At 40.9% G+C, this 23,440-nt stretch overlaps 1 protein-coding gene across 5 annotated transcripts; it reads right to left on the bottom strand.

The window, feature by feature from the left end:
• On the bottom strand, positions 1–22,842 carry LOC141777505 (epidermal growth factor receptor substrate 15-like 1). Of its 5 annotated transcripts, XM_074651815.1 has the most exons (24): positions 22,726–22,842; positions 22,214–22,255; positions 21,989–22,078; positions 21,843–21,890; positions 21,653–21,748; positions 21,350–21,415; positions 21,144–21,269; positions 20,970–21,029; positions 20,572–20,838; positions 18,234–18,391; positions 17,248–17,413; positions 16,968–17,030; positions 13,824–13,909; positions 13,224–13,296; positions 11,646–11,807; positions 11,287–11,484; positions 9,892–10,056; positions 8,860–8,971; positions 8,031–8,170; positions 6,958–7,009; positions 5,479–5,564; positions 5,173–5,236; positions 2,848–2,984; positions 1–1,648 (listed from the first exon to the last, which is right to left on the bottom strand). In XM_074651815.1, exons 1-24 carry the CDS (start codon positions 22,750–22,752, stop codon positions 1,502–1,504), a joined length of 2,631 nt encoding a protein of 876 aa, XP_074507916.1. In that variant the 5' UTR covers positions 22,753–22,842; the 3' UTR covers positions 1–1,501. The 5 variants fall into 5 exon arrangements, with proteins under 5 accessions (XP_074507916.1, XP_074507913.1, XP_074507912.1 ...); XM_074651812.1 differs by lacking the exon at positions 2,848–2,984 and having other exon boundaries at positions 22,726–22,841; XM_074651811.1 differs by lacking the exon at positions 16,968–17,030 and having other exon boundaries at positions 22,726–22,841.
• Between the last annotated feature and the right edge of the window lie 598 nt (positions 22,843–23,440).

Below are 23,440 nucleotides of genomic sequence, written 5' to 3'. Positions count from 1 at the left end.
GAATGTTAAAAATCACTTTTATTCAATTAAAAGTCATTAGAGATTTTTTTTTTTTTTTTTTATAATCGCATACATACTGTGCAATATTACATGTTACAATGTTGATATGTTGATAAATAAGGCGCTGTCACTCTGTACATGTCCAGTAAGTTCTGGAATATACAGTGCATACATTATGTGCCAAATAAACCTGATTAGTGTGATATAATTACAAGGATGCAATATTTTTAAGTCATTTAAACAAATGTCCTCCAACTGGATCATGACAGAAAAAAAAATCCACAGAGAAAAAAAAATATCCGATGGTTGATTTGAGTGTTGAGAGAAAAAGCAGACGTCACCGTGCATCAGCTGTAGTGTGGAGAAGTAAATACTAAACGTAACAGCACCAGTATAAACAATGCAGGTTTACACTACTTCCATTTTACAGAGGCGTTTAGTTGTATGGGAGTGCACGTTGTTTGGGGCGTAACAACAAGGCAACCAATGACAAACCACCTGCCGAGCACAAGCTGCTGGCATCAGGAGGATTTGTTTATAAGAAGGGAAGACCTCAATGATTATCATTAGCATCTTAACTATTGGGAATGCAAGAGGCGACCGGTGATGTGGGGCTTAATCAACCAAAGCTATGTTAGGACTTAAAATGCAACGTCATATTTCTACTTTGACATGTAGATCCCGGTTGACGGTTTGATTATATCCAAAAAAAAAATTCTTCAATCCTTTTACTTTAAGGCCATAAATATTCCATATGCAGGCATTTAAGTGGCAAGAAAACAGTTGTCACATTTGAAAATACAAACCTAAAGCATGCCATGCATGATATGATCACTAAGCTCCAGTTCCAGGGATTGTACATAAAACCATCATCCAACAATATTTACAGTAGATGAAGATAAAAAGAAGAAATTGGACAAACTCAATCATAGGCCAACAGAGTAGTTAACGGATCTGGTTTGACTCCATATTTTTTCTGAGTGATTAAAGGTTATAAAAGAACAATTTTTACAGTGCATTTTACAAGTACTTCATCATACACCACAGATTCATTGCTTTTGGATATAAATAAAAAAAGATTCTTAAAAGGTTTTGCAACAGAAAGACTTTTGGTTAAGGCAGGGTGATTAGCCATAACAAGAGATGGAGCGAGATGGGAGGTTGTAGCGGAGTAGCCTGCTGGTTGGGGTTGCGTTAAATCGCTATGTTCTTTTGCAGGGTGAAGCCGGGCGTAAATCAAGTGGCTCCGTATTGTCCTTGATTATAGTCGCCGTGTAGTTTGGGAGCAATGAACCATAACTGGTTGCTAAATGTGGAGTCGTCTGACGTGAGTCCAGTGGTGGCTGGAGGAGCGCTGGTCTCTTATGCAAAAATTGGTAACAGGGGCTTTGCTAGTCGTGTAGGGCCAGTGTTGGTGCTGCTGTCATCATGAGCCTGCGGACGGAGGACCGCGAGGCAGGAGGAAGAGGACGATGAGACGTGGTGGTGGGGCACGGCTGCTTCAGGGGCCGGGCATGTCGGCCCTGCTGAGAGCGATGGCCAGCTCCAGGTCCTGCTGCTCCCGGAGCCGCAGCTTCCGCAGCCTCTCCTGTTCCTCGCGTTCGCTCTCCCGCTTGACCCACTCCAGCTGCTGGCTCTCATTTCCAAACTAGAGCAGAGAAACGAAACATTAGATGTGGACCACAGAGATGTCAACATAAATGTAACAGAAGCAAGATGTGAAAACGAACGGTGGATGCAAATTTGAAATCAAATGCTTCTAATTAGGCAGTCAAACGTAACAAATGATTTGATATACAGCCGCAAGAGAAAAATAACTACAAAAATACAGACATTTAGATTTCACTCGGACGGCCAGGAAAGCAACACTAAAAGCCTCCTACCACAATACACAGCGACATAAATTACTGGTCACATATTTCCCGTAAACATTCGGTGCTTGGATCAATGTGACTGGGGATATTTATTGAAAATAATCGTGCTCATGAATCACCGTACTCAGATTATGCAGTGCGAACAGGTTTTTCACATGCAATAGATTGACCAACCACACCCTGGTACAGTCTTACCTTGGCACATTCTGATCCTGGCAGAAAAACAAAAATTACAATACAGAGCTCGATATGAAAAAAAAAAACACAAATCCCTTTCACAACTGTCATGCTGGCACGAGGGATAAAATAAATTCATGTCATGTCAAATGATACGAACCAGACGCAAAAGACCTGCCATGCATCTTCTCTCCACTTGAGAGCACGCTCAGCCGTGAGGCGATACGACGACGGCAAAGAAGCGGAAGGAGGAGGACAAAGAGGCAGATTTACTCTGTTGTGCTCTGCTTCGAGGCATATCATGCTTTGACAGCGAGTAAGCCTTTAGCTTGTACTTCAAAAAAATGCTCCTCGAGTGCTACCTGACCAGGCAAGTTCACTGACTCGCTGACTAAAACTGTATAAATCCTGACTTCCTGCCAAAGGCTGAAGCCAGAGACGACAGCAAGCATGCAAAAGCCCCTTTTTAACCAGGCGGACGGACAGAAGGAGGCGACAATCGACGAGGACTGTCAAAGTCAGTCATGCAAACATTTCATTTTCTTTCACACCAAGCCCTTAAAAAGCTCTCAGATGTTCTGTCAGTTGTTAGTCAACAGCCAGTAAGCACGGGAGGTCCTGCGAACGCTTGCTAATGTCACTGTGTGAGGGGAAAGTTAGCAGAACGAGGCCCAGTGACAGAGAGCTGACACCTCTGAGCCTTCAGCTCTTACGATCTGAAAGGGTGAGATCAGCAGCTCATCATGCAGACGAAGATACTTGACCCATCAGAAAGCTGTAAGAGGACTACACTTACAGAGCCAAAATCTGCAAAACCCACAGGACAGTCTTTGGATGCTTTACTCGAGTGTGTCGTAACAAAAGAGTCTTTACTGTCGGCTGTGGAGCGAACGCTCCGGAGCGGCTCTGACACAGTCAAACTGAGCATACCTCCTGGAGAAGGAAGACATTCAAAGGAATATAAAAAGTCGTGTAAGACAACACACTTTAGTGCCTTCCCGTCAGAAGCTATAACGACAGGTAGCCCCCCCACCCGCCCTTGAGAAAATAAACTCACACTTTAATGTGTAATGTTGTGGTGCTAAGTGTTCACAGGAAGCCGACAGCTTTAATCTCATGGCATGCAGAGTAGTCACCCAGGGGAGAGAGATTGGTTCAAAAAAAGGTGTTAACCGCATTTTTTGAGTAAGACTCACTGATGCATTAGAGCCTAACAAGCACAGTGTTGCTTTTTTTGGAGCACACAATTGTAAGAAACGGACACACTCTTGACTACTGTCAGCTTTCAACACATTTCCTATAATGACGGTATTCTATTATATAATGTGGTTATAATTATTCATCTCTCCAACTTTGTGCAGCGATTGGCTGCGTCTGAAGGGGCTCCGAGCGAATAAGAGCTCCGCTATCTAATAAAAATCAACAGTGGCAATTCCAGCTTGAAATAACTAAACTACACGAGGGCTTCTCACTTCCCCATCACGTACGAGGCACATCTCCGGGGCAAGCTCGCTGGCTAACTCATCTCTACCCCTCTCTGTGTGGTAAAGCAAAAGGGAACACCGACAATTCTCACGCTGCGGCTTCTGCTTATGGAATAAGTGCAAGGTCACAGAGGAAGGGCATGTGCCGGGCATGAGTGTGACTTAACATACACGTGAGAAAACAAGATAGGCTAATAGCTCTCAATCTCATCACACTATTCACAAGTTTGGCTATTTCACTGTTGCTGTCTTAATAACACTAACAAGGATGCATCACTCTGTAAACCCATACAGTCAGTAGTACTACCATACCTCTACCAACAGCTTTCCTGTTTACAACTTCAAAGGAAAGAAACTGCTTTCTCTGCGCCTTCAAAGCTTAACAGGGAAGTCGTTTTTTCCGAATAACATCAAGCCACAAAAAAAATGCCTTGTAGTAGTCAATCGCAATGACGACTGCAAACATTTTGCTGCCACTACATTTGTGTGACAAGTTGCAACCATTCAGTCGGTATCTTTGACCAAATGGGATCAAAAGTTATTTTTATGAAAGGGTCACTATATCCTGACAGTAGTGCATGAGACAGGTAATCTGAAAAAAAGAATCATGTTCCTCTGTGTCCTCTAGTGCTCCTAATGGCATCTGCAAGAGTCTACTGCGCCGAAGGAAAACAACCAATCAGCTGATCATCAATCACTGATCAAATATGAATCAATATTCTGTTACTGTAATGCCTATTTCTCTCCTCAAATGTTTTCAGAAACATAATATGGCGTACTGTTTAGCTGTAAAATGAGAGTTTGTCCATAGTTGAAAACTTTAGACTGAAATTTGTCTCAAAATGGTCACATGTGTGTATAACATTCAATCTACAAATGATAAATAAGATTTACAAATGAGTACAATTTGTGCGTAAGTTTGGGTAATCGCAAATGTTCCAATCTACACAGAAACACCGATCAATTTGAACACATGTAAAACGGTTTTACAAATGCACACATCACAACCTGAATAAATATTCATATTTTACGTACTGATTTTTAACTTCAACATCACAGATCTGATCATTTTCGAAAAGCTTCCTGTGTGCGCACGGATCAGGTTTCATTTTACGTGAGGAGTTTTGAGACGATTTTCACGTCTCCAGCTCCACAAAGATCCACAAATGCATGCTGCGTTTAAGTGCTAGTGGAAAACTTGAACATCTGGGCTTTCGGTGAAATCGTGTGTAATTTGAAAGTGGGAAAGGCGTTTTTCTAAATAGACAGAATAGTTCGTCACCCCTTGATTAGAACACATACATTTACCAACGCTATGCTACGAGAGGCACAATTCTAACAGGAGGGAAACACCTTCAGATTATCTGTTTCATGCACTACTGTCAGGATATAGAGACAGTTTTATAAAAATAACGTCTTTTTTTATCATATTTGCTTTATTTATTTTGCTTTACTTCAGCTTTAAAAGTGGCAAATGAAAGTTCTTATAGTGCTAACAACATTGGCACGATGAACTGTATTGATTTCAACTGGTTTAAACAAACGATACGCACTACATAAGAACATCACTGAAACATTAATGTCAAGTTAAGCTGCAAGCACAGTCATGTTCGAGCACACATAAAATCAGGGCTTACCATAGGGAGGTGCAGGCCGGTTAGGCACATTTTTCTTTGATGGGAGGACAGGGTTGTCTGACTTCTGTTCACACACAAGGGAAAAGACAAAAAAAAAACTCCTTCAACTATCACACAAAATGATGACTCTAACAGAAACGTCAGCCCAGATCTAAAGCCTCTGGCCTTATACCAGAGACGCTTCAGAAATGTGATCAATCACTCATGATGAGAGTAAAATTAACAACACAGCTTTCTACAGCGCGAGTGGAAAATGATGCTTTATGGTGCAACTGATTCATAACTCCAAAACCCTGCGGAGCTTACCTTTGACATCTGACTAAAGTCGGCAAATCCTCCCCCCTTGCTTCCAAAAGAGTTGCTTCCAAAGGGGTCCGCTGTCCCGAACCCATCTGTGACAAGAGGGACATTGAAATGCATTTGTGACATTTGAATACATTTACAGAAAGAGCCAGAAACTATAATGAAGTTCGGCCTCAGACCACACATTCAAAAGTCATCTCTGCATCTTGCTTATTCTGAAAGGGCCTTCATGCTATTTTCAGAGAGGGGGGGAATGTGGCATGACCGTTTAATTTTCCATGACATTTCGCAAAAAAAAACCTGGAAAGCAGAGGTTTTGTTTAAACCTGACGTATGCATCTGATCAGCTAATTAGAGGCGTCAGTTGGCGTACTGTTAACCAGAACTGTGCCCGGGTTGTTTTGAAGCTCCGCGGTATGCCGTTTAATGAAAAAAAACAGCAAACTGCAGATGGTTACAGTGAAAAAACAAAACATTGTAATAGAATATGTTTGTTGTGAGTGTGCAACCCACAAGAGACCCCATTCATGTGAAGTGCGCGGTGTTTTCTTTTACGCACAGTAACTCAGCTCAGGTCTACAGTTGCCTCTGTGTTCTTCTGGAGGTGTGTAGCACGGCAGAGCATCGACCAGAGGTAGCCACTAACTTAAAACAACTTCCGTGCCGAATGAGGCAGAGCAGTTCAATAGCAGCAGGTATAAAGGCAGGACAGAGGCAGTAGAGAACTGGTTAAAGGAGTGGCAGTGTATTCTAGTAGAGCAGGACCAGCAGTCACAGAGTTTCTGTTGTGTTTGGCTCCTGCGAGCCTCCTGTTTTTCCAGGGTAGGGGGAGTATTTTTAGTTGGCCAGTAGTTAAATGCGTAGGTACTCGGCTAAAAATAGCCCTAAACCACAGGAAAAATTTAAGCCACAGTGAGTAAAAATTGTTTGCCCCCGATGCCCCCCAAAAATAAAATCAAAATCTAACACGTCACCCAGAATGGCAAAGAATGACTCTTTGAGACTTGTTTAACAACAAGAGCGTTCTTTCACGTTCAGATGACGGTTAATAGAGTCACATTCTGGGAAATCTGAACGGAAAACCTGCACGTATATAGCACAGAGATGACTATACAGTTGTGCTTTTATTTGACAAAGTGACAAGGTACAGTACGGTCTACTGTTTTATTTTCAATAAGAAAGAAGAAAATACACAACCTACATCTTCAACTGACTGAGAAGAACAAATAAAAGCGTTGAATCAACCTGTTTTCATTTAGTTGACAAAGTATGTACTACAATATAGAAAACTGGAAAAACAATAAAAGCTAAACTGAGAAACTTTATGACTATATAAAAAGGCAAGAAGTCGAGAAACAACTACATGTTTTGGCACAAACAAATACTACCTCAGGTTAACTTTTACAACTGAGAAGACCCAGAGTAAACTCTCTCTCTACTGTATGTACTGACATCCTGTGATGCTTGGAACCAGCAACGTACCTGGTTTTGGGCTGTTTGTCCTGAAAGGGTCACCACTGCTGAGGGCACTTGGCTGAGAAAAAGAAAAGAAACAAAGCAGTACACTAGGTAAGTACATACACAATGACCACATCAGCATAACCATTAGAAACTCTCTTTGCAGTACTGGTTTGCTTTTCTAGTCATCTACAATAGTGAAGAGTTTGTTTCTATCAGCACTGACAACGATAGCAAGTCATTATAGAAAACATAGAAGAAACAATATAGAAAAGGGACATTTCAGAGGATTGGTTCTCTCTTGGGCTGTCAATCGATTAAAATATTTAATCGTGATTAATCGCATGATTGTCCATAGTTAATCTTGATTAATCGCACATTTTTTATTGGTTCAAAATGTATCTTAAAGTATTTATTACTCTTGTCAACATGGGAGTGCTGCTTTATGCAAATGTATGTCTATATTTATTCTTGGAAATCAATTAACAACACAAAACAATGACAAACAGTGTCCAGAAACCTTCACAGGTACTACATTTAGCATACAAAATATACTCAAATCATAACATGGAAAACTGCAGCCCAACAGGCAACAACAGCTGTCAGTGTGTCAGTGTGCTGACTTGACTATGACTTGCCCCAAACTGCATGTGATTATCATAAAGTGGGCATGTCTGTAAAGGGGAGACTCGTGGGTACCCACAGAACCCATTTTCATTCACATATCTTGAGGTCAGAGGTCAAGGGACCCCTTTGAAAAATGGCCATGACAGTTTTTCCTCTTCAAAATGTAACATAAGTTTGGAGCGTTATTTAGCCTCCTTCCCGACAAGCTAGTATGACACAATTGGTACCAATGGATTCTTTAGGTTTTCATGGTTTCATATGATGCCAGTGTCACTCACACTGAGCCCACTACAACTTAAAAATCGCAAGTTGCGTTAATGCGTTAAAGAAATTAGTGGTGTTAAAAGGAATTTGCATTAACGTGTTATTATTGTGTTAACTTTGACAGCCCTAGTTTTCTCACATTGCATACAAAAGAGCCATGATAAACAAACTTCATCACAGATTATAAAGAAGGTGGTGTTTGATACCTTGACTGGTGGTGTGGGTTTTCTACCGAAGGATCCTGAGGATCCAAACAGGTTTGATTTGTCTGTTCTCTTAAAGAAATCTTCAGGCGAGGTGCCTTTGAAGGGGTCGCTTTCTTTGAAAGGATCTCCTCCAAATGGATCTAGAGAAAAAAGGACAAGACAGTGAGAGGAGAGCAACTGACGTGGCTGAATATGGACTTCAATCTAGAGCTGAAATGATGAATCATTCATTTAGTTGTCAATTATTAAATCAATCGCCAACTATTTTGATAATAGGTTTGAGTCATTTTGAAGAAAAAAAAAAGTCTAAATTGTCTGATTCCAGTTTCTTAAATGTGAAAATGTTCTGGTTTCTGAGTTTTCTGGGTTCAGGTTTCTGGTTTTTGAGTTGTGGACAAAACAAGACATTTGAGGACGTCATCTTGGGCTTTGGGAAACACTGATCTACATTTTCACCATTTTCTGACATTTTATAGAGCAAATAACTAATCGATTAATCGAGAAAATAATCAACAGATTAATCAACAATTAAAATAATTGTTAGTTGCTGCCCTACTTCAATCATCTTCAGCCTCTAAAGAAGAAATAATCTGAGCTTTCTTGCTGTTTTCCACAGCATGAATTGAAACAGACTGGAACATACAACAAGTATTTCCATGTCATTAAAACACCACAATTTGGCATCTATAATATAAGTCGATTTCAGGTATTAAGTGGAAATGCTTGTTCACAGGGACACAGAATTAGAGTAGATGAACAGCTGGCAGAACAGGGAATAAGCTTAACCTTTACAGAAATACAGGGGTAAATAATAAGAAGGTATTCAGACCTTGGAAAAGGTCGGACTTGAAGGGGTCCTCTGACTGGAAGGGGTCTGGTGGAGCCTCCTTGGCACTGCTGCTGTTGTTGAACATGGCTATCCTTGACTTGAAAGACTCATCCTGATGAATGAATCCAGAAAAAACAAACAAATCAATACATGTGTCAATAGTCACGTCTCACTTACGTACAGTATAATTCAGCAAAAAAACGGATCATTTTGAAGTCGTCACTATGTTACAACAGAAAACAGTGAAAAAAACATGGGTTGCATCTGCATTTCCACACTAACATGTTATTTAGTGCGCTAAAACACTGTGAGATATTTTAGTATGTCTGAAACCAATAGTACGTGAATTGCATAATATTTCCAGTGAAATATTATAGTACGCAAACACTGGACACTACGCCGGCATAAATATCCCACAATGCAATGCGGTAGTGACGACAACGTTCATAACGGACGTCGGCGGCCAGCTCTGTAACATCAATAACGCTTCAATTTAAGTGTAAGTATAAGATTTCCCTTTGCTAGGCCTAATATATATTTTGAATTAATTCAGACTTTGATTCTCACAAACTGTCGATTTGGTCACACGAGGTTGGCACGGGTTACCATGGTTACACGTCTCCAACTGGCAAGGAGGCTCTCAGGAAGTGACGACGTAAATTACTGCTCAGTGCATCAGAAAAGATACATACTAGTGTTTATTCACACAAAAGTATGTTGAACGATAGTACAGCTATTGAGTATGTAGTGCATAATATGCAATTTTGGATGAAGCCTTGGCATAAGGCAAGAAAATATAGCACCTAAAATATAGCACCTAAAAACACCTAAAAACTTTTGGGACTACAACACTTGGTAACAAAAAAGGGGTTCATGAGCATATTTGCAGTCCTCCAGCATCTGAGCAGTCATTAGGGCAAATCAGGAGTTGGTGATATGAAAAATGCTCCTCGTCAGGAGGAAAGGCAAATAAAGTTTCAGAGTTGTCGGCTAAATTCTTGTGGTGAAAAGTAGGATATATATTCTCCTCACCGCACTTCTGAAACCTCCGTTCTCCTTCTCAGCAAACCCTTCACTTAAGTCCGGCAGGTTGCTGAAGTCTCCTCCATTGATGTCGCTCAGAGCGCTGTTGTACTGCTCGATGGTCTTGGTCATCTCCTTTTGACTGTCCTGGATCAGCGACAGCTTACTGCGAGCCTAAAAACACACAAAAAGACTGTTTAATCCAGATCTGATTCCATAAAACATCATATTTACCAGCGGCGACAGCGACACATACAGCCCATGGGTGTATTATAAAATAATAAAAGTGATAAATTACAGCCAATATGTCCATTATTACAGCCACACACAGCTAGCAGGAAGCTGGCAGAACCGTATATGTCATAGAAGCGTGCAGGGCGGTGCAGTCCCATGGGTCTGGTGCACGTTCATTATGCCGAGGAAAATAACTCGGCTTTTGGTGAATTTTACAACTTTTAGGACATAGTGATTTAAATGAGGGCTATTTAAGTGTTCATACTGGGGAGTTGATTTACCTCAACAACAAAAAAATCCTCTGATTTACAGGCATTTCTTTATACATCCATGGCTATAGCGTTTTCGGTCCAAAACAGCGGCAGCGCTACCGCAACGCCATCTAGCGGCCATTGTCAAAACAGCACCAGAGTTTCCCCTCTTTGCTTCTATACCAGTTGCATGTGCGCCGGAAGTGGGGAAGGGGCCATCGCCCCCCACACTTTACGCCCCTGGTCCGATTTGGCGTCGCGGCTGGTGTGATCCCATCTAGTTAACTTCTCTTTTTAAAAAGTTAAAAGCTGCTCAACACTGGAGAACTTCCCACCCGGGAGAGATGGATAAGCCACTATGATTTCAAGCCAAGTCTTTTCAAAGCAAAAGTAGAATTCGCACACTTTTACCTGAATAGTGATTTATGTTTCAGAAGTCCAATCTGTCGTGGATTTACCTTCACTAACGTTAAAAAAAAATCCTCAAAAGTCAAGTCTTCAACAGATTGAGGATTGCACCTGATTTTGAGCAACTTATGTGAGTGGTGGTTAGTGGTGAAGTGGATCAAAACAATGTGCCTTAACCACTATGATACAACAGTTTCACTTCAGTGTGCCTCAGAGCAGGCGGAATACTTTAGCACAAAGGTCATGGAAGTAAAAGTAAAACTAATGTTTTCCAAAAGTGAGATTGCTGTGTTATAAAAACCATCGCCAGCGACACAAAACAAGTCGAAAATTCCACAGATAGTACATAAACATACAAAGCTCTCTACCCCCACAGGGAAGTCAGTATTATGATTGGATATCTATTTGTTCTTTCAACTCAAAAAATCCTTCCAATTTCAATAGTGAGGTTGATCAGAGAGCTGCAGAACATCCATCTTATGTAACCTGTAGCTACTCCGTCTGCACTGACCTGGTTGATCTCTTCCTGAGTGGTCCTGAGCGACTTAGTGATGCTGTCCAGCTGGACGCGACCAGAGAGCAGACTCTGCTCCAGCATGACCTCCTCGTCCTGCAGCCGGCTCAGGTCCGTCTTGGTGCGCGTCAGTTCATCCTCCTGGCCCCGGATGTCGCTCTCTTGAGAGCGGATCTGGCTCTGCAGGGACGAGATCTGAGGAGGGTGAAAGCAGAACAAAAAGGGAATCAGTATCATATGTGTCGCCTCAGCAGTGGTGTAACAGCAGCAATGTTTTAATTATCAGGAGGATGCAAGAAAAGTACAAGGGTTGGCACAACAGTGAGATGGTGGTCCAAATAAGTCAAGTCTCTAACCATCTGGGACTCTTCCTGGCACTTCTGCTTGATGTCATTGAGCATTCCCTCCAGCTTGGAGCGCTGCTGGTCCATCTCCTCCAGACGCTCCTGGGCATCCTGCTTCTGCGACTCCAGGTCCTGCAGGGTGCTGCTCTCCCTGTCCAATCCATTCTGCATGTCCTGAGGGCCCGCCAAACACACACACACACACACAGGTTTTTGCATGGTGCAGCTAATGAGTATCATCTTTATCAACTCTCAAAACAGTATCTAATATACACATCATAGTGATTAAGTTGACAATCTTCTGGAGTGGATCTCATATACAACATACAAACATTACATATACATAAACATACAGACATAGACATATACAAACATTTATCAAAAACCCCTGAACTTGGTATTGTTTCCAGGCACTAAGATGGACTTGTAGTAACTAGGGGTGGGGGAAAAAACATCGATACAGCATAGTATCGCAATATTTTGTGTGGCAATATTGTACCGATACATGGACGTCAAGTATTGATCAAGTATTCGTTAAGTATTGTTTTATTATATAAACTATTAACGTCTTAACAATCCAGCCGCTACTCTTCTACGTCTTTCAGATGTTGTAGCGGGCTCAGTCTGAAAACTAGAGTGAAGATACTGGCATCAAATGAAACTAGAAAAACCTAAGAAATGAATTGGTGCCAACCATGTCATGTTAGCTTGACATGAAGAACGCTGAATAACGCTCCAAAGTTACTCTAAATTTTGGGAGGAAAAACTTGCATGGCCATTTTCAAAAGGTTTCCCTTGACCTCTGACCTCAAGATATGTGAATGACAATGGGTTCTATGGGTACCCACGAGTCTCCCCTTTACAGACATGCCCACTTTATGATAATCACATGCAGTTTGGGGCAAGTCATAGTCATAGTCAGCACACTGACACACTGACAGCTGTTGTCACCTGTTGGGCTGCAGTTTGCCATGTTATGATTTGAGCATATTTTTTATGCTAAATGCAGTACCTGGGAGGGTTTCTGGACAAGATTTGTCAACGTTTTGTGTTGTTGATTTATTTCCAATAAGAAAATATATACATATATTTGCATAAAGCAAGCATATTTACCCACTCCCATGTTGATAAGAGTATTAAATACTTGACAAATCTCCCTTTAAGGTACATTTTGAACCGGTAAAAAGTGTGCGATTAATTTGCGATTAATCGCGAATAACTATGCACAATCATGCGATTAAATATTTAATCGATTGACAGCCCTAGAGAAAACCAATGCTCTGAAATGTCCTTTTCTATGTTGTTTCTTCTAAAACTGTCTTATTAGATAAAACAGATGTTGATAAACTGCATAATAAGCAGTTGAAAAAAGATTTTAAAAAAACGCATTATATCTAATCGCAATACTCAACATATTCCAAATTTCAAAAATTGCCATAAGATCGTATCGCGACTAAAGTATCGTGATAGTACAGTATCATGGGGCCTCTGGTGATTTCTACCCCTAGTAGCCACTCACAAGTTACTATTTCACTGATTTTAACTTTTAACTGACGACTTGAAAATGATTTTGGCTCAGCCAAAACTTACCTGAACTTCACTATTTTGATGTCTGATGGTTTCCTCCTTATCCCTGATCTCTTGCTCCAGAGTGAATTTCTCTCTGCAGGTGAACAACAACAGGAAATTAAGTAACAAATGGTGTTATTATTACTTCTTAACAAAGCCTCTGCTGGCGAAACAGAGACAATATGTAGACTTGAAGCACTAAAAGAAATCAGAATATTTAGTACATCAGTGTAGGCATGACCTAATAATTTGAAATATTGTCAAGTACGCCAGGTCTTAAAATTGTGTTATATTTACTCCAATTTAAACTTTCAAAGAATGTAAGATAACCATGTTAAGGTATTAGCATGACAACTGCAATAATGTGGTTATATATAAATGATTTGAGTCCACATGTTAATGACTGTAAAATACGCTCCGACTGGTCCAAAGCAAGGCTCCATGGTGAAACTGCTTTCTTCGCTAAGTCTCTCTTGGAATAAAAACAATCTAACAAGATATACAAAATATATCTAAGAGTTTAAAAGAGCTTTGAAACTGAACATCACTTCAATACAGCCTACCCTCCTTTTTCTCAGAGGAAGAGAAACAAAGCGGTCCTCCTGCTACTCAGGGACTCACCTCTGCAGCTGAGCTATTTCCTGGCTGAGGTCATCCAGCTCTTTGATGCCTGTCAGCTCGGCCGACCCCGTGGAGCTGGCGCTGTCCTGAGGCGAGAGACGGAGACGGACGAGTGAGAGAGAGGAGGGAAGGGTAAGGAAGTATGATGGATGAAGTGAGGGTGGCAGGAGGTGAGAACAAAGACGACAAGTGTGACAATGACGGGTAGGACAAAGAAAATGGACGCGAAAAAGAGGGGACAAGAGGGAGAAATAGGGAAAGGGGACAAAAAAGGGGGAGAAAGACAGCAGAGGGGACATGAATGGTGCACGGGGGGGAGAGGAGCTCCCTGCCGATACGTCTAACAAAACAAAAGACACAGGAAGGAAATACAAACATCTCGCACAGCTAGGGAGGCGGCAGGAGTTCCAGACAATACATGCACGAGGAGAAATGCACACAGACCAGAGAATACATAACAGTACGGCGAAATCTGACTTATATATCAGTGTTCAACATATCAAGCCTTTGACAATGTCCCAGAATCCTCTCATTTTCCGAGCACTCAAAGCATTGGTCAGACATATGCTACACTTAAAGCTTCAACCTTCTTTTAAAGTTCAACGTCAAAAAGGGAACTGTGTAATTGTGTAATAATCTGTGTAAAAGAGCTATTTGTTTGTAATGATAGTACTTGTGTAAGAGTTACAAAAGGGTATGTATTTGTACTGTATTTCTTTGAATGCTTTTAATTGATTTCACTCCATTAACGCAAATCCATTTTAACGCCACTAATTTCTTTAACGCATTAACACAACTTGCGGTTTTTAGGTTTGTTTAGGTTAGTTTTTTAAAGCTATAGTAAAGATACTGGCATCAAATGAAACTAGAAAAAACCTAAGACATCCATTGGTACCAACCATGTCATACTAGCTTGTCGCAAAGGAGGCTAAATAACGCTCCAAAGTTGCGCTATATTTTGGTGAGGAACAATTGGCATGGTCATTTTCAAAGGGGTCCCTTGACCTCTGACCTCAAGATATGTGAAAGAAAATGGGTTCTATGGGTACCCACGAGTCTCCCCTTTACAGACATGCCCACTTTATGATAATCACATGCAGTTTGGGGCAAGTCATAGTCAAGTCAGCACACTGATACACTGACAGCTGTTGTTGCCTGTTGGGCTGCAGTTTGCCACGTTATGATTTGAGCATATTTTGTATGCTAAATGCAGTACCTGTGAGATTCTCTGGACAATATTTGTAATTTTTGTCGTTTTGTGTTGGTAATTGATTTTTTGAACAGATAAAAAATGTGTGATTAATTTGTAATTAATCGCGAGATTAACTATGGACAATCATGTCATTAAATATTTTAATCGATTGACAGCCCGATGCAGCCCTTTGACTTAAAAATGATCTTATGATGTTTCTTTAAAGATAAAAGGCCTCCTCAATAGTTGTTTGACCAAAGCATAACATCACCTGGATATTCTATATTCGTAAACAACTAGTAAAGAAAGTGACCCTACTTGTTTTACTGGAATGACATACTGTAAAGGGCTGAGGTGCAAAGGAAGTGGAGACATTCCTGCCAGGCAGCTCCACCCACTCACATATTGGGAGCAGGTGTGGGAATCCACACACCTGGAGCTAATCTCCTCATCATGGGAGAATAAAGGTTGATTTTGGGTGCCATATGCTGAGAGTGAGAACCTCGATTTTCTGTTTTGTTCTTAAGACTTTGGGTGAGGGTAAATAAAAACCATGTTGATAGTTAAGCTGTCTTTGATTGCTGTACTACCACTATTTTCCCCCTGTCCTCCGCCCAATCCTGTTACAATACATTATTAAGTAACTATACTACAGCTGGACATTAGTTGACATTGGTTGCTGACAGACCATCATGATGAATCTGCAGCAGGTGGCAGTGTTTCGACTTTAGCACAGTTGAGGTTTAGAAATTACAACTTTGGGGACAATCCAAGGCATGACAGATATGTTGCAAAGAGTAAACAAGATCTAATAAATTATGTGTTCTCCTTTGTTGGGAAAACATAATTGACAAACTAATACATAATACAATGGATATGGTCCTGTTTGCACGGCATGCTTTGGACTGAGAGAGAGGCCCAAGTCCAAACCGGCCCCTACACCCTCTTCCTACACACTTCCACTCCGTTTGAGCGTTTGCGTTGAGGGTCTGCTATATTAAGTGCCACCCCAAACCAATTAGCGGGGAGTGGAAGTGGTTTGTAAAACCCTCCAACAGCGAGCCTGCATCGATGCCGACTTAACCAGCTGCCCTTGCTGACGACGTGCAACGCTGTTTTGTGTTCGTCATGGAACAGGCTCCAATGTAAGGTCCGTGCGACTACCGGTACAAACATTTACTCGTAAACTGCTCATACTAAGATAGACTTTTAATTTATTCTACTTTACTGTCAGACAGACATTATCAACTTAAAGTAAATAGATTGTATTTAGGATCAAATATACCCTTGCCTAGTCTAGAAAACAGTAGACATGTTCATTTGATGGTAAAGCGTTGTAGCTATATTTATACATATACAACATATTTTTATTATTTTTTACCCCTATCAGCAGCTATAACCCCATAATGTATTATATTTTCAACTTTGCAATACTTACTAAACAGTACAATAATTTAGTGCAATAATTCAGCTGTGCAATAATCTGGTTTACTCTGGCATTAACACTGCATTTATTTATACAGTACACTTAAACTAACATTCGTATTTATTTATACTAATCTTGCATTTTTACACAATTATAGACAGATCCTATTTTTCCGCATTATTATTTGCAGTGTTGTTATGCACATTTCTTATTTATATTTTCTCTCTGTTCACATTTCCATTCAAGATTGGGAGCAAAACTGTATTTCCCTCCAGGGATAAATACAGTACTTCTGATTCTGATATTCATTTATTTCCTTGCTGGAGAGAGGGAAGTTCATCCTGAAGTGGCCGCTGTATTTATACCCTCCACCTTAAAGAAGGCTGCTTCATTGAGCTGTGAGTGTGACTACAAATGGAGTTCACTCCATCACGGAGTGGGAGAGCGTAGGGGCCGGACTGGAATTGGGCCGGAGATTATGACAGAACAAAAGCGCCACCTTGTGACACAAAGCTCAACTACTCACTCTGCGCACACTAGCTAGTGCAGCAAGTTCAGGTCTCCCAGCTGACATAAGCCCCTCATAGCTCTGTTAGACAGGAAAGAAGAGAGCCCAGAAAAGCAAAAGCATCAAAAACAAGTTTTGCAAGGCAAGGCTGAAAAGCCAGAAAGTAGAACTCAGCATTTAAAATGAATATAGTAGGTACAGATGCAAGAGAAAAATGGCTTTGGAAGATAGGCAAAAATTCAATAAAAAGGGCAATAGAAAGATGAAGCAGTGGTGGTGGGCTAATGTCAGCACTCACAGGGACCGCCGCTGAAGCTGCAGTCCTCTCTGATGGGGGAATCATGTCTGGGGTTAGAGTGGAGGGAGGGTCTAAGCCTTTGGTGATCTTCTGCTGGATCAGGTGCAAGGCCAGAGAGAACTGCTCCCGGGACAGCTTGCCCGTCTGTTTAGTATCAGCGAGTCCCCTGCGGAGAGGAGGAGAGACTTCACTCAAAACACAAGATACTGTATTCTTCCTGAGAAATAATACCCAGCGTCCACTGACAAAAATGTCCTCTGAAATGTCACCCTTTTTCTAATGGACAGTTTCCACTGCCTTGGTATAGAACACTTCAATATTTTTCACTTCTTATGTTGCACCATAAACTGTTGGTGGACGTAGTCACCGTGACGGCACCCATTTGGTTTGTGGACTGACGTTTTGAAGCCTCGAGTTTGGCATTTTGGCCTTTGCCATCTTGGTATTTTTGTAACGGGAAGTGACATGAAAGGGTGGAGCTAAGTACAACTGAGCGCTGAATAAGACATTTTTAGGCGATCAAAATGTTACAATTAACTTTCATGAACTGAAAACACACTGTGAAAGGGTTAAAGTTGTAAGACAAAAACACGGACAACTCCCAGACTGGACAACGCCGTGGCAGCGACCTGTCAATCACAAGCTGCTTCAAATGGCCTATTTGACTCTAAATGGGAACATAATTTACTAAATGAACATCATGCTGTATTGAAGAAGACTTGAAACTAGCGATTGAGACCATAAACTCATGTTTACAATGTTTACTGAGGTAATAAATCAAGTGAGAAATAGGTTTATTTTCTCATAGACTTCTATACAACCAGACTTCTCTTGGCTTCACTGTTTTAAACTGTCCACTAGATGGAGCTATAGAGTGTAACCTGGTGAGACTAGCTATGCATCGGTGTGAATGATTTAATGTGTTGTGAAAGTAATGAGGAAAAGTTGTGCAAATAAATATGATCTAAAGTGAGCTGTGGTCTCACCATATCTGTGCCAGCATAGTCTGGGAGAGACTGGACTGCATGAAGATCTCTATGACCTCAGTTCCATTCACAAGGCCGTCGTTGTCGCCGTCAGTTTTCTTGAAGATCTCATCGTATCGCTCCCGGTCAGCCAACGGTACCACCCAGTTCACCGCTGGCTGGAATGAACAAAAGACGAGATTTATGTGATTTTAGATGAATGAGACAACATCTGCTAAAACCTCAGAAGCAATAGGTTGTTTGTGTTTTAATAACAGGTGGTATTTATGTATTAAGTAAAAATGAACTGTACTGTAAGTCTTGCCAAACATAGCTAAGAGTCTTGATGACAATTTACTGGTTTCTTTATCAACTGTTAACCACAAAGAGCATCATGATTTGTCACTGACTTATCACACATATTCAGATAAAAGGTGAACAAATTCATGTAAAATCTAAGTTTAAATTCAAGCTGCTGTAACTAAATGAGCAAGTGATACACATGTACACAGTGCATATAGAAATCTGGTATGAACACTGACTTTTTGCTTTGGGTATATAAAATATATATCTGAGGAAATGGCAATCAAACTGACGAGGAGAAAAAAGAACAGGAATGACAAGTGGCATAACAGGAAGAAAAAAAAAAAAAAAGAGGTCATCACAACAAGTTTCATGACAGCCACGTCACATGATCACAGTACAAGTGCGGACAGAGACTTGCTACTCTTCCCATTCAAGGAAACCTGTTTCTCAAAATGTCACGGGTGAAAAATCCCTGCAGCTATAACAAGGTAGAGAGGAACACACTGGCCTGGGCACAATGTTCAAAACAATGTGGCAAAACAAGTCCACCCATTCCCATTAGCAACGGAATGGTTTTCAGGCTCCGTGCTCTCTTGTGAGCAAAGAAAACTAATGATTTTTCCAAGAGGATTGAATATTGTTTTTGTGTTTTTAACCTCATACTACTTGAAAATAACCAGTCACATACCCACATTCATATAATGATATCCTAATACATCCCAAGATTACCCTGGCCTTGGCTACATGACACGGCACAATAGATGAAGCATGCAACTAATACAGTGAGGCAGCTGTGTGAATCCTACGAGTCTGGTTTCCTTTATGAGGGAGGAAACAAACAGCTAGTAAAAAGAAGTGACAACTTTTTTACTAGAGTGAGGTATTTTTTTTTTAAATGGAGAAAGTAGGGCTGGGCGCTAACTCAATATTAACGTTTATCAAATTTCAGTGGAATTATATGTGAAAATATGATCATGTCATAATTTCACAAAATTCTGTTGTGTAAATTACTTGTTCAGAGCAAATTGTAATTAAAAGCAAATAATTTTTTTTATTTTACATGAATGAACAGTTTGATGTAAAAGAAAAGTAGATCCTAGTTATTATGCAGTATATCGTTGCACTAAACATTAATGTGATAATTTTTATGTGTGATTTTTCATACAGTTCTATATTGGGATGTATAACAATTAGGGCTGTCAAAGTTAACGCGATAATAACACATTAACACCACTAATTTCTTTAACGCAATAATGCAATCGATATTCAGGATGTTGTAGCGGGCTCAGCTTTACAGCTAGAGTGAAAATACTGGCATCATATGAAACTACAAAACCTAAGAAATCCATTGGTACCAACCATGTCATACTAGCTTGTTGCAAAGGAGGCTAAATAACGCTCCAAACTTGCAATCAATTTTGGCGAGAAAAAACTGGCATGGCCATTTTCAAAGGGGTCCCTTGACCACTGACCTCAAGATATGTGAATGAAAATGGGTTCTATGGGTACCCACGAGTCTCCCCTTTACAGACATGCCCACTTTATGATAATCACATCCTTTTGGGACAAGTCATAGTCAAGTCAGCACACTGACACACTGTTGCCTGTTGGGCTTGAGTTTGCTATGTTATGATTTGAGCATATTTGTTTATGCTAAATGCAGTACCTGTGAGGGTTTCTGGACAATATTTGTCATTGTTTTGTGTTGTTAATTGATTTCCAATATGGTTCAATAATATATAATAAATATAAACATACATTTGCATAAAGCAAGCATATTTGCCCATTCCCATGTTAAGAGTATTAAATAATCTCCCTTTAAGGTACATTTTGAACAGATAAAGAATGTGCAATTAAAATGCGATTAATCATGATTAAATATTTTAATTGACTGACAGCCCAAATGGCAATATTGAAAATGTGTTCCTGATCATTTTCTGATATTAATTTTAACCATATCGCCCAGCACTTGGAAAGAGCACTTCATCCCCCACTTCAAGGTCACTACGCCGACATCAACAATACAAGAGAGAAGCCAAGTGGGGCGACATACCGGTGAGCTGGATTTAAAGGAGTGTTTTGGAGAGAGGTTGACAGTGCTAGGGCTGAAGGGAGCAGCGCTGGCCAGAGGAGGAGTGCTTCGCAGGGACTCTTTGAGAGCAGCCGGGCTAGCCATAAGCCCGGAAAGAGCAGGCAGCACGGCCACAGCACCTGGCAGCGCGCCGGCAGCCTTCTTCCTTTTAGAAGGGGGGATGAGGGAGGTGGGTAAGGTAGTCGGGACAGGCTCCTTCTCCATGGCACGATACACAAGATGCAAGGCCTAGAAAATGGAAAATCAGATAATTTATTAATATCTAAAAAACAAATTCTTTTGATTAAGAAAATTAAGTATTAGCTTCCCAGAACTACTCTGGAGTGACAGTAAAACTTTAATAAAAGGCATCAGCTCACCACTGTGAATTCATCTTTGTCCAAGTGTCCATCGTTGTCCACATCACTTAGATCCCAAATCTACAGACACATTATGTAAATGCCAGAATAAACAAGCTTCAGCTGCTTTGAATCGTTAACATTGCAATGTCAGGGAAGACTGCAATGGCATCACTCCAACATGTAATATATCACCTTTCCTAATGCATCCAGAGGTAGCTTGGAGTTTATCAAAACTGGCCTGACTTTATCACCGGAGAGGAGACCGTTTACAGGGCACAGACTCTCAAAAATGCTCTCAAACTTCCCTTTTTCATCAGGCTGGGAAAGAAAAGAAACTCAATTTTAGGTGACGGGCTTGATTTTCTCAGGAATGTTCTTGACAAATGGTATCAACTCACCCTAATCGCCCACTGAGAGTCAGGTCCCGTCGGTGCAACACTTAATAACGGGCTGCTTGTGTCTCTCTGTAAAAAAATTAAGTGAGAATAAGATACTAACAAGCAGACAAAGTAGGCAAACAGTAACATACAGTATATAAATACAGTTAGGGATGCAATTTCCTTTACACTATCACTTTTCTGAGATATTCAATGTCCATTAATTTCTCATATGTGCAACAGAAGTAGCTTGTCTCCGCCCAGTGTGTTCCCTACCACATCATTGGATGTTGCAATTGTCAGGAGAGTCATTTAATCACTTACAAATTTGGGTGCAGCTAAGTTTTGGTTGAGGTTATTAAGGCTGATGTCATTTCCACCCTGCGCTGAGGCCACAAGTCTCACAGCAATGAAGAAACCCTACGAAAGAGGAAGAAAGCGAGTCAAATCCGGTGTTTTATGCTCTCATCAGCATCCCCACTCACCGCGAGTTTATAGAGAAATTCAGTGTTACCTGTCTATCCAAATAGCCTTTTCTTTCTGAATCTGCCAGATCCCAAATCTAAAAAAAAATGATGAGAAAAAAACAGTTTAGATGCTATTGATCAAATATATTAGTGTGTTTTGTATGTGTACATGTAGGCTGAGTTTGTGACCCACCTTCCCCAGTGTACTGTCTGACAGCCCTGACTTCTTAAGGAACTGAGCTGCATCTCCAGCTGATATTTTGCCTGTGTTTCTTGGATCCAGCTACAAAAAGAAACAATAACAAAAGTGCATACAGCAGACATACCTGTATTATCAATTGATTATTTTATTTGAATGATGATATTCAGCTGAATGAAAACTAGAAGAGCTGGAGTGGAAATCACAGCAGACACTTACCTGTCTGTAATAGCTATCATAGGCTGGGTTTCCACTTGATAACTGGAGAAGCAGACAGGAGAGAAATATAACAGCAGCTAAGTTACAAATGAGAGTGAGAAAGCTAAACAACAGCTGTAACGTTGGCAGGCTAAAGCTACATCATTGGTAAGTAGATCAACACAGATTTGCTAACGTTAGCTAACTAACTAAAGGTTTGTTTTGGTTTAGTTGTTGCTACTAGTTAGTCTTTTATTTCTATCAGCACCATCCTCGCCGCTAACGTTACTACTTTCCCTGCAATAGTAACTTATTAAAGGTTACTCTTAAAACGTATCCTCACTTCACCTAGCTAACGTTAACCAGGGTGACTTAGTTGACAACGACAGGTTGCTAATGCGGCGCCGCCGGCTCGTATTCACCACAGCTCATACAGTAGAGATGTGGTCAGACCCTTCAGCGACTGTCACTGTCACTCGGTGATGATCGATAAAGACATTTGAGACTTTTCTGGAGCTATTGAGAGTTGTTACCTGGCTGAGAGTCATGAGCGCCGCCATATTTCCTGGTGTCGCGGGAGTGCGCAAACGCCCCTTAACCGAGCGGGCTCGAGCGGCGGCAGCTCGGAGGGGGCCTACTTCCGGTGGGTGTACCTGGTTGGTTTGTTGTTATTGTTGAAGCTTAATTGCTTCAAATGGATCCGGATGCTGTTACCGGATGCTTTCGAATTCAAAGTTTAGAAGATTAATGAACTATAATTTTTATTTAGGGCGGCTGTGGCTCAGAGGGTAGGTTGGTTGTCCACCAATCGGAAGGTCGGTGGTTTGATCCCCGGCTGCTCCGGGTCACATGTTGATGTCCCTAACCCCAAATTGCTCCCGAAAGCATAGCTATCGGTGTGTGAATGAGTATTTAGATTAGATCCTGATGGGCAAAGTTGGCACCGTAGAAGCCTCTGCCACCAGTGTGTGATGGGATTCATCAATGGGTGAATACTGACATATAAATGCAAGTCCATTTATTTATGAGTCCAAACCCAGCAGTGTTGTTATCTGAGCCCGAGTGAAGGAGATAAAGTGAACTGGATCTGCAGCCAGAGCTGTTGTGTTCAGTCATCACTCTCACAGCTTGTACTTGTGTCAGTGTTTTCATCATTTTCATAATGTACTGAAATGTTATTTGATATTTAGAGTTTTGAGTTTCAGTTTGAGGGTTAAACTATCTTGGTTAATGCATGTGTGTTTTTTT

The sequence above is a fragment of the Sebastes fasciatus genome, chromosome 11, assembly GCF_043250625.1.
Source record: "Sebastes fasciatus isolate fSebFas1 chromosome 11, fSebFas1.pri, whole genome shotgun sequence".
Classification (NCBI taxonomy): Eukaryota; Metazoa; Chordata; class Actinopteri; order Perciformes; family Sebastidae; genus Sebastes; species Sebastes fasciatus.
The sequence above is the reverse complement of the archived record's forward strand: the minus strand, read 5'-3'. Positions and strand labels throughout refer to the sequence as shown.

What these genes read in the sequence shown, in the direction of transcription:
- LOC141777505 (XM_074651815.1), bottom strand. Translation starts at nt 22,752, where the DNA reads ATGGCGGCGCTCATGACTCTCAGCCAG. An exon ending in GAAATAGCTCAGCTGCAGAG is followed by an intron (nt 13,297 to 13,823) that starts GTGAGTCCCTGA and finishes GTTCACCTGCAG; the next exon opens with AGAGAAATTCACTCTGGAGC. An exon ending in CCGGCCTGCACCTCCCTATG is followed by an intron (nt 2,985 to 5,172) that starts GTAAGCCCTGAT and finishes TTCCTTCTCCAG; the next exon opens with GAGGTATGCTCAGTTTGACT.